At 32.2% G+C, this 12780-nt stretch overlaps 1 protein-coding gene across 1 annotated transcript in view; it reads left to right on the plus strand.

Moving 5' to 3' along the window:
* Nucleotides 1–12382, plus strand: part of LOC111030615 — a 37296-nt gene extending 24914 nt beyond the window's left edge. The window contains exons 3-5 of the mRNA XM_022310201.1: nucleotides 6135–6242; nucleotides 6995–7147; nucleotides 10337–12382. Coding sequence (XP_022165893.1) covers nucleotides 6135–6242; nucleotides 6995–7147; nucleotides 10337–10373 — 298 coding nt within the window. The 3' untranslated portion in view covers nucleotides 10374–12382. The remainder of the gene's footprint in view (nucleotides 1–6134; nucleotides 6243–6994; nucleotides 7148–10336) is intronic.
* The last annotated feature ends 398 nt before the right edge of the window (nucleotides 12383–12780 follow it).

Genomic DNA, 12780 nt, shown 5'->3' on the forward strand with positions numbered 1-12780 from the left:
GAATTGTATAGTGCATTTTTAGTGATTTTTGGAAATCGACAGAGACTTTCTCTAAAACCAAAAAACCAAAATGAGAATCGGTAGACTATTAAATAGTGTTATCACCGGATAGTATTAACTTCAGTGTTGGGACCAATACCGTTTTCATCAGTGTTTTGATTTAGATAATATTTGAGAGGATAAAATACGGACATATTATCTGCTTTAAAACTAGACAGATCCAACAACTTGTACAAGAAATCTAACGCACATGGAGCTGTCTGCTTTTTTCCCGATGCTAGATAGGTCCAAGAGAGTTTAATAATGAATTCAAATAATGAATATTTATAATATGTTCCGGTCAAAATACTAGATAACTCGAACTTTTACGATTTTTTTTTTATTTCCACGAACGTTTTTAAAAACGGAATCGTTTAGGTTTTGCACGGATCCTCCAATTTTGACTCCTCAAGAATACGCACTCTCTTATTGATAATTTAAAAATTCGGCAGTATTTGGTAATTACCGTATTAATAGTGATAATAATTATCAAATGATATAAAAATAACAAAAAGTTACAAAAACAAATAAATCGAAATTTTTCTTTTTGAAATATCTATTTTGAAATCGGTTTCGATGTTGTGACGTAGGTGCAATGACTTAATGACATCGTGTAGTTATGGTTGTATTTGTTTTATGAAGATGTATAAGCCACTACTATATTAATTGATGTTGACGATTCGTTCGGGTTTCATACACTAAACATGAATATTTTCAAAATGTCCTCTCCCAAAAAATCATTTTTTTTTTTTAAGAGTTTCACATCAGTAAAATATTTCATGAAATTTGAAAACTATAATGTTATTAATATTACACTCGTTCGACGTTGTTCTAAAATCTACCGGAAACATTACAGCATTCGTGGTAGTATCTATATATAGGTCAGGCGGAGGAGAGCAAGTCCGGGCTACGAGTGAATTAAAACAACAATAGAGGCACAATAGATATTACCTTTAACGACATCGTTTGGAATGGCGTATAAACATATTAGTAGTAACGACGTGACGTCCGAGTCTCGGGAAAATCGACTTACATTAATAGGCTATTTAAATGGATATTACGACGAGATACTGTAATAATGACGTGCAATTTCAGAACGGTTTGTAAAAATACCAATAGGCAATAACCCAAACAAAATGAATGTATTTAATTATCCCAAAACTTTTCGACACATTTTAAAAATATCATCCTATATTTAAAAGTCACTTGTGTAATTTAGAAAATATGTCATAGAATTAAATTCAATTTTTTTTTTAAATTTTTGCTTTTTATCAACTCCGTTTACAATGTTACGCCAGCTTCAATAATGACCTATTTTAAACGGCCCCTTATCGGTCGTTGTGTTGTGTGATACGTATTATAGTAGTCAATGTTCGCCTGACAAAAAAAAAAAAATCTGACTCGTTATATTTTATAATTACTGCAGACAACGTAATATAACACTAAAAAAATCACAAAACACGCAAGCTCTTATGCTTTTATAATTATGGATTTTGTCTTGCCGCTTTGTTAATAAATATTTACAAAATATATCTAAATTAAGTAGGTACTAAGAGATAATATGAGAATAAAATAAGTGACGGGGAATACCTGAGACCGGCATCCATGTACATTGTACACTATACTACATTTAAATACTGAATCGAACCACAGCGGAAAATTTCAAATAATAAAAATTTGAAGACAGGATTGGATTTGTCGAGACATGAAATATAATATTTGTTTCTATCCGGCCTTTCATCTAGGATTATGCAAAACGAAAAAAAAAACGAATACACCAGAAGTTCTCTTTCTAGCAATCTATTTACAATCAATAATCAATAAGATGTTCACTAATATTTCAAGTTGAATGATTGAGTGCAATGAAGTATTTTTTAACAGTTTATTCTTAGCTGGTTTTGTCGCATACATTCCTTGGTGTGTTGGTGGGACATACGCGAAACGCATGCAATTAATATTAATAAGACCTGAAATGACTTCTGGACTCAGTGATTATGAGAATATTAATATTTTGATGTGGTAATGATATTATTATTATACTAATGTTAATATTAGTATATTACCTTGTTACTGCGCTCCTGTATAATACAATATTATAATATAGGTTTCAAATTTTTCACATATTGCACTGTAGGTTTTCATATATTTTATGCTATTTCAACGAACTCAATGGTTGTCCTAACAACATAACAATATTAATATTATTATGAGATACGGCCGCCGGAAAAGTATTGCATCTCTTTAGCGTGGAGTCGCCGGCGGAGGTGTAGCTGAATTGCCTACCTGGAGCGCCGTGCTAACACAATATTTCGATGTCTCTCCGTCCGTATCAAATTATAACAATAATAATAATAAGGTCTGAGGACTTTTGGTTTTTTTCATATTATTTGTCTTTGTCTAAAAAGGTTGCTGAAGAGAGAAGAGAGTGATTGATGGATCAATATGTTTCATGTACGAGTAGCTTATGTTAACATTTTTATTTTTCATATTTTCACACAATATTTTGAGTTGTTTTTTAAGTAACCAATTCAATAATTAATAAATGAGCCTTGTAGATATATATCAAATTTGTTATATTTTATATATTATATTTTTACTGAATATTTTTTGTTTTCAAATGTACAAATTGCAGGAAAACATTTTGAGGTTCATGAGTACTAAAATAACTTAATTTTAATCCCTTATTAAGCGCTTAATCATAATAAAAAAAAACTGACAATATTATCACTATTGTCATGATAATTATTTGCGCTTAAATAATAATTGATACGATAGTCCCGTATTTTTCGAATTGTCCAAGTTTTTCGTACTCTCTACATTATAATATAGTTATTAGTTAGGTATGTAGGTCAGGTGCTTAGTGTTGTTAATATTATTACTATTATTAAAGACAGGTTTGCAAAGATGGTATTAAGGGGTAATATTTTTTTAGACGAACCTCGGGTCATACTTTTTTATAAAAACATGTCATATGAGTTTGCGTTGACTAGGACAAGCTGTGATAGGGTTGGCTCTAGATAAGATGCTGATGACCAAAAAAAGTACCTTCAATGAGCATAAAAACTGTAAAAAAATAACAATAACAATTTACCTGAAAATTGTCATGCTGACTTAAAAAACGTATAAAAAAATCATTTTAAGTGTACAATTAATATAATTATTGTGATTTGCTTACAAATTTAAAAAATGAATACAAAACAAATAGCCAACAGGTACAAGCTACGGTTTGATGATGAATTTGGACAGAGTTGTATTGTGTCTTGTACTCTTATCGAATAAGTTATAATGTTATATTATAAATTATAATATATTGTTTGATTGGTATAGACCAGCCTACCTACACGTCGAAATATCTGTAAAAGCATAGTATGTAGTATGATTGGAGTTCTGAATATGAAATATTTCAATGAAATAATGAAAATTTATTTTGTTATAGATGATTAGAAATTATTACTGATTATACTTAGAAAATAACGATTATAAATCAACTGAGGTTTACGAAAAATTACTTTGTTAATTGTTACCGAATAGGTATAAATGGTATTAAATTATCGGTTACTTTACAACTTATCAATTGGATCATTGTTTTCTGCTAATTATTGGTATTCGATACAATGCACCAACTTTAACAAAATGTTCTCTTTCTTTTAATGTTTGGTTAGGTTTTGGATTTTTTTTTGCACATATATAAAAATTTGAAAAAAAATAATTTCAAGAAGTTGTAGAACCCCTGCTATAACAAGTTAACACATTTACTTACTAATCGTTGCAGAACCTCGTTGCATGAAATTTGTTTTAAAAAAATTAAAAAAAATTACCCTTATAGTTTACAAATTTAATACACACTTTATGCTACAAGGGATTAATAATTATTAATGCGGACAATTTTAAAAATCGTATGATTTAATAACGATAAAATCGATGTAAAAAAGAAAACTGCATTCGTAACTAAAAACGCCTTATAATGAAAAATCAAAGGTTTACATTCAGCGAATTCGAGAAGGCCCGAAACGAGTCTACAGCTAAGAGAGCACCGTACAGAAGGAAACAAATGCATAATGAATCAACAACTTACGTCTAATGATTATCATAAACACCATCGTCATCGTCGTCTTCGACTGCACACACACCCTTGCAACTGTAAAAGTCGAGTGTCGTGTACCTACCCGTGTTTGAACAATATTATATGGGTGTACATGTGCATATTTTTTTCATATTTTCTATAATATGTGTAAAAAACAGGACGACAATGTGCTAAACGTAAACGCTAGACCGCTTGGAAGCTTCGTGTTTGAAATCTCACATAAACTCGCACTACGATGATATTATACTTTTTGTTTAATAATAATAATAATATTATTGTGCTTAGAAATTGAAGATTAATGTACTGCCCATCATTGGCAAGATAAAAAAAAAACGAGACGTAAAATCGATAATTTTGATTAGAGTGCTTATAATATATTTCAAATATCCGTAAACATTGTGAAACGTCATCTGAGAAATCAGAACTATCAAAATCGTATTTTTTTCAGTGATTTTCAAAAATGTGTCGAAATCGAAATGCGTTTCAATCGATAATTTATGACGAAATAATAATCTTATACAACGTGTGAGTATAAATAAATCGATTTAAAGTTTAATAAAAAATTGGCTTGGGATTTAATAGAATTTGAATGATAAATATCTTTCAAAATTCTCGAAGCACGGTTAGAGTAAGCTTTAATGCGTTTCGTGACTCAGAGATTTGAAATTAATAATTTAATTTAGATTATTTCGTCATATTTTTCGATGTTTTTAGATAATCGTTCAATTTTTGGACTTGCTGACGTGACGCGACGTTCATAATTTTCTTTTAATCTTAAATTTTGATTGTCTGCTGAATCGTTAGAGCGATGTCCACATTTTTTATTTAATATTTTTATACAAAATGACAAAAACAGTAATTGGATATGTCTATGTACCTAGTTTCTTATGGTTTTTAAATAATATTGGAACTGCATTTTTATCAAAAAAAAAGTATGTTGGGACGCACTTAGTTTAAAAAATCTATTTCTCCTAATTATTTCCCTGGAGACCTTGACCACCCGAATGACTTCGACTACCAACACATTGTACGGGAGGCGTTCGATTTCAGTTTCGAAATTGACGTAAAGCTTTTTCAAGTGCCACCCCCTTTCAAGTAGCTATATTATAATATGCTCTCTGGTTCAGACCGAGTGCGTGGCGCCAAACTGACCCATTTTTCCAATTTTTATGCCTCACATTGTACGATTTTTTCAACATATTATGTTTATTTATTATAAATATACAACCGAAGTATAGCGTAAAATGATAATGTTTTTAACAACTCTTACTATACCGACGATGATGGACAAATTAAAAAAAAAAAGATTTGTTCTCAGCCAGTGGGGGCGTGACAATCGAATAGCAATGAATTAAAAATATTTTTTTAAAGTAAATTTAGTGTGTATTGAGTTATAGCTAATTATAAAGTGTACTGTTAAAAACTAAGTGTATACCTATAATATGTATATTTATAATTTGGTCATCTTTCATAGTTTATTCTTCGTCGAACAGTTTAATATTTAAATAATTCAAGTTGTAACAGAATTATCTAACAAACTAAATTGTATTTGTACTAGTCAATACTTTTATTAATTTTTTTTTTTATTTCAATAATTCATAGACGCTTGTGCTAAGCCTACAAGTACGATATACAAATTTTATATTTTATACTGAAAAAAAAATAATACAATTTAATAAATAGTAAATTTGTAGTAAAATATATTGATATTAAAACCGGTTAGTTAGTTAAGTCAACTAGTATATTATTTAATTTTTTTTTCGAAATCGCAATATCTTTTGGGAGTAAATTCATATTTATTTTGTAAAATAATAACGCTTTTAAAAATACTATTTCTGGAAAGTGTCAGACATGAGTAAATCTTAAATTAAATTTTTCGTTCATGCGTTTAAAATGTTTTTAATTTCTAATTTTTAATTGATCAGGTATTTCCGTTACACACTGGTTGCATAATCACAATATATGTGTGTGTACGTAAACACGAATCTAAAAGGTTTTTGTTTCGTTACAGGCATTATTTGGTTCCGTTCACTCAAGCCAAGAAAAGCAAGTGGAAGAGGGCTGGAGTTAAACTGCACATATACAACGATCACACGTTTGTAGCCAAACACTTGTCCAGGTACGTTTATCACTATTCATTTACCTACCTGAGTGTCCACCATTAAAATCTTGACTCTAAGATGTTCGCAATCGACCCACGTGACTATAATGCATGGCAATCCCTACTGTGTTCGAGCATCGCACTCCTGGAAATGTCAAAGATTTTACGTTTGAAAGTTCACTCGAGTTCGACGCACTACTGTTAGTCAACGCTAACGGCGATTTATTTTAATGTTTACACTGGTTTTCTAGAAAAGTATAAGCGTCTTTGCAAGTATATTTATTTTCATCACGCCTGCACCAAAAGTTAAACTTTCGATATCGGTCCTAAAATCTGACCTAACCGTCGGGAAATTCGCGTTTTTCCGTCCAGCCGTCGAAATCACATCGATATCATACGTAAAAACGAATCTATACGTCTCGCATCTGTTCTGCTCCCGTGCAGTTCTGTGAAACAGTTTATGTATAGGTGCACAGATCGGCTAGAGTATTGTACAACAAGTCACGTGAAAAAAAACACTGAGGATAGCCAGTTCAAAAAAATTACGTAAGTCACCTAGGTGCATCGTATACCGTCCGGACGATTGGACAATTGTGACTATAATAATATTATTAGTGATACCCGCGTTTATTATGACGGTTGGACAGACCGACGGTGTCGCGGAGCTGACTAATGACAATAATAATATAATATAATATAATATAATATAGTTCATTGAACTGACGTGAGTTTTTTTTCGTTTGCAAAATTTGTTCGCGTCCGTGCCACAGCCGCCTCAATTGCTTGGTGTGCGCGAAATACTTCCCGAGGCGTATCGGCAAACAGGGATACGAGTGCAGGGATTGTCTGATCAAATGCCACAAGGAATGTCACGTCAAGGTGTCGGTGGTGTGCACCAATTCAAAAATTCATAATATCGACCTGTGAGTACCAATATTATGTACCAACTTATGTACCTAAAACACTACCATGATTGACGGTACCTATCGTTACGTTGCGACGACCGTTGGTACACCATTTTATGCGTACTAGAGTACGTGTGTGATGCGACGGCAGTGGTCGATGAGGATTATGATTTTGCAAGGATTGCGTCGTCCGTGCGTGTCCTGTACGTGTGCCAAGGCACTTCACCGTTTTACCGAAATTCAGTGTGAAAATGCGAAAACTCAAAGACCTTTTCCTTTCCCTTATCGCGTTCGTGTAATGCAGAACTTTTTGACATTATTAATGCCGTGTCTTCAAAGATCGCGTCTTTTGGCTATGTGTCTCCGTGACAGGAACGCGTGATACGTTCATTTTGTCACACTCGATGACGACGGTGACATTGTCACTCGTTACTATATTTTATGAGCATTATGCACCAAAAGCGTAAATAGGGTAGGTATATGACGTATAATAAATTATGAAGTTGGCAACAGCACTTGGTGCTACAACCTCAAAACGTATGTTAGTATTCCGCCGGGTACAGACTTTCTTCGCCGTTTTCAGAATTTTCCACTTACCCAATCGGCTACGAGCCGGAAACAAACATGCCAGTGTGCTATCTTTGCATTTATCAAGCAATCCGAAATGGGTAAACAGTATTGCTACGAATATCCATCGGTAAAAATCAGATGAAATTAAATTCTAAAAATAGCATAGTCATTTTCGGATGCATCCATTTCGAATTCCTTAACAAAGTGCTGATGCTACGATATTTTCTATTTTCTGTGATTCCGGAAAAACCTTGCGAAATTAAATTGTATAAATCTCATAGCTATATGTTGATACCCAATGAGACGAGATTGGACAGGAGTTATTGTTTCTGGAGTGCAACAAAAACAATGCTAATATCAAATTCTGTTAATAACGTAGTGAAATGAAGAGAATTAGTAGAACTTTAATATTGACGTATGTCTTCTGACAGTTGAGCATTGAGTGCCGGAGCCGACTCGACGGACTTTCATTATACAATATTATGATCGTATTTTCTCGGATTCGAAAGACATTATCATGAATCAAAGTCCTCCTCGCCGAGGGAAAGTTTCCTTATACGTCTGCGATGTTAGTGGTGCATTACCATGACCAGAGACCGGGAGATTCGTGTAGTAGTAATTTTGTTGAGTTAATATCCATGTCATTATATTTCGAGTGTGTGCATAATAATAATTTATTTATGTTTTGAAAAAATACCAGCCTTCTGAAGTTTTAATAACATTGGTACTCAATCGTTAGTGTCCCGTTTTAATGCGCAACGAATAACAACCAAGTTATATATTTTGTTTTAATACGCAATAGGCTATTTTGAAACTCTGATAGTTTCGTCAATTTAAATATTAATAAACTCATTATAAAGTTATACAAGAATATAGCTAAATTACACAAAAATAGGTACACTACCTTATCATATGTGACATGTAATAATAATAATATCATCATGCCCATTACTGTTTGAATTGTTTGTAGTTTCGTTTTATTATTTTCGTCAACGTATTTATTTTTATTTCCCAAAGCATTTCGTAAATAAATGGGAGTAGATACTCAATCCAATTGATTACGTTCGAATTATATTTATTTATTTTGAAAATAATAAAAATCAAAGGACGATAACCTCTAGAAAATGTAATGAATTAAATCTTGAATGTCTTTTACCAGACCAATAATTCAATTGGGTATCGCCAAAAGAAGAAATATAATATGTAATATTAAAGTAAAATATACTCTCTGTACACCCACAAAGAGCTTTTAGATTTTCGTCTAATTAACTCAGTGCACTTAGTTTTGTACTTGAACCATGTATATTTTATTAAAAATATACTTAAATCATACTTTCCTTTATGAAATATTAAAATTGTTTATTTGATTAACTTTTAACGTGTTCTATTACAACGGTTTTCAATTATAATTTATTTCGTAACTGACGTACAGATATAAATACAACAATATCCTTGGCAAAACAATGATAGCCACCTATTCGAATTAACAAGATAGTATCAATTTTTATAAAAAAAAATAACCATGTTTGGTTTCCTGAGTTAAGTAGAGGCATCTAAATTTTCTTAGTTATAGATAGCTATCGAACGAACATTTCATTATCAGGCAATAACCGATTAAAAAAAAAAAAAAAATGCTTGCATCGTGTCCAGTATTATTGAGACAGATTTCCAAAATAGAGTGATAAAAAATGCGGCCTATGATCGACCACATGGATACGAAATCTGTCATTATTCTTATCACCTATTGAATATTGTGATTACGGTTTTAAAATTTCATTTTAATGAAAAATAAAAAATAAAAATATTGATTGAAATAATTGAAAATAATGGGGTTTAGATTTTGATATTCATTTTTAGACCTATTTACAAGTACACCAGAAAAAATTGACAAAATAAGAAACAAGTAATAGCCCGTCCATATAAGAAATTAATGCTGGGAAATAGACGTCTATATTTATTTAATAATCATATATTCGTACATTGTACGACGCAAACACGATACTCTCCCCAGTCCCTAACGACGTTCATATATTATAATTTATAATATTATATAAACAAAGAATTTATAATATTTGGTGTATTTACATTTTTTTCATAAAATATTGTCAGGACTATTTTTCAGCACTACAAATAAAATATACCTACAAGCATGAAATAATTAATCAACAATATTTATATTTTACTAAGTTTATTCTTTGACTCTTTTGAAAATGTAAACATTTACCTCTTAGATAAGAGAATTTCGGTCATTTTGTGAGCTTCAAAATCATTTCCAAGTCGGCTATCTAGTATTTTTATATACCCGTGTAGTTCGCTTACCATGGTTGATATAAATTACAAGTGATAAGTTATTCATCATCAATATTTTCTGTGTATAATCAATATATTATTTTATTTATAATCATCTACCATCGAACACGTTTTAAAGAAGAAAAAATATTTTTCAATATTTCATTGAAATATTTCAAGGATAGTGAAATTTTCAAATTCAGAACCCTAATTATTGTGATACACGGAAGACGTCGCGGTATTGTAGTACTCAGCTGCGGTATACAGGCGCCGTCACGCCTAGGGCCGATCGCCCTTAGCCATTAAACCTTTTTTTGTATTATATTGTTTTTTATTTTTTTTTTTCAGGAATAACTTAACGGTATTGCCATCGATATCGGCATAGTGACGAGGCAGCCAGCCGCGTCGGATGTGTCTCACGTCATCGTCCGTTCACGTTCACGTGCACCTCCTCCACCCGCTAATAATTTCGTAACAATATTCATTGATGATGTCATACATATTATTATCAGAGCATAATTGCACCACATTGTTTTGTACCCATAAGATAACCTTATTATATTTGTGTACATCGACCATAGCAGCGTTGTTATAAATATATCGCAGGAGCACAACCGTATAAAAACATATTACGAAAACCGGGCGGTCGATACCTACGCTCGCGACATTATATCCGACGCACACATGTTTTAAACCTCGGAGGCGACGACAACAGCGATAGTCGTGGCGATACTAAAACAACGACGATAACAATAATAATAATAATTATAATGATAACAGTAGTGCCTAATTCAAAAAGTAGTATTTATTTCGCTTAAACTTCAACAGCTCGTATCTCAGTTTTGTTTTAGTTTCTTAACACGATCGGAACACATACCGAGGAGCATTTAAATCATATTTTATTCTCAACGAACGCAATGCACTGGTAACGTCCGTCGAGTTCTAATATTATATTCTGCGCAAAAAAATTGTGCATTTCCAAACAAATATTTTAGTTGAAATCGAAATATGTTACACGAGACGCTTGTAGTGACAAAAACAATGACATTAACGAGATAGGCTGTTTTAATAAATCGCTATGTATGGATTTTAAAATAGTAAGTCTTTAAAATCAATTTGTTTTCCCTTTGAACTAACAAAACGAAACACATTTTGACATTGGCGGGCACCACACGTTTAAGTGCCACGCGACAATTATTCTCAACAACCATTCATCGCGCTTAATAATAGGTATATTATTATTGGTCGCGTTCATCGGCCTATGTACTGCGGACCACTCATTCCACCCCACACACACACACACACACACAACCGAGAGAGGAAGAATAATATAAAGTAGTGGATGGCGGAGGAAGCACTACACTTTGTTTTCCGTCCGTTTCCTTTATTAACCATACTAACATATTACCGTGCATAAAAGTCGGCCATACGCAGTTTATCACGTCATAAATAAAACATATTAACGAGGTTTGTCGCAACACGATTTTTCATTTTATAGGCGGACACTGCGTGTTTAACAGTTTCAGTCTCTTTTCTCGCTCACGTCGATCGACATTTCTCTCTCTCTCTCTCTCTCTCTCTCATCCCTGTCCACGGGTTGTAAGCATACAGTCCAGATACGTCGTGTTGATGCGCAATAGACCTTAATATGCTCATAGACCGAACGCGGTGAAAGGTGGCTGCGCTGCACTTTCGTTTCACACTTCTGCGCACGAGCGAATGACGAAATAGGTAGTGTTTAGAATATGACGTGTTATTGTGACGGTAATTATTATCGTGCCGTATTCTGGTCATAGACGTTATAATATTATAGCATAGTTTTCTACTACAAAAACTGTTCGGACTGCGGTGTTCTTATTTTGATTTAGTTCGTTTTGATTTGGTATGATAAACACTAAATGAAGTAAAATATAATTTATAAAACCGCATAATATTATATGGTAATATTGTTAACAACAATATTTTTGGTCGCCGCAGCTGGCAAGCCAGGAATGACCGCACTACCCGTCTATGAGCACAAGGTCTATGGTTGATACAAGGTTTTGATAAATGCGTTGTTGTCGTTTTCTCAAGCTATACAGTGTAACCACACAAGTTACCAAAAAATAAAAATAAAAATAAAAATACACGGGACAAAACATTTTCGGAAACATTTTTACCGCGAATGACGATATAGTAATCATAATTCGTAAAATGTTGAGATACCGGCTGTTGCAGTATATAAGCGACATGGTGAGAGGTGACACCTAACTAAATTATTTAGAAGTAGTAACATCGACACGGCGAGACGTGGACGAGGAAGAAAGGTTGTTGATGGAGACGACTAACCTAAAGCCGCTGTCGTATGAACCGTGTAAATATATAGGTATTATTATGTTAAAGGGTAGGAAAGGGTAGGTATAGGTTATATCGTAAAATATATATTATTCGGTAGGTAGCTGCTTTGTGCCCCGAACGTGTGTGTAAAGAAATAAACGAACAAAATATAAATAATGAACAATCCAAACATTTTTTTTTTTTTTTTTTGAGTCTATATATCACGCATTGTTATTGGCAGGCGACATTTATGCATGTGGTCATAAAACATCAATCGTGTATACAAGACTGATGAGAATAATGTTAGTTTATAATAATATAATAATCATCATCGTAATAATAATAATAATAATAATAATCATAATAATCATAATAATAATAATAATTAAAATAATATAATAATAATAATAATAATAACAATAATTTTAATATTAATTAATAATAATAATAATAATAATTGTAATAATAATGTATTA

Source organism: Myzus persicae, unplaced genomic scaffold (genome assembly GCF_001856785.1).
Source record: "Myzus persicae strain clone G006 unplaced genomic scaffold, MPER_G0061.0, whole genome shotgun sequence".
Taxonomy (NCBI): domain Eukaryota; kingdom Metazoa; phylum Arthropoda; class Insecta; order Hemiptera; family Aphididae; genus Myzus; species Myzus persicae.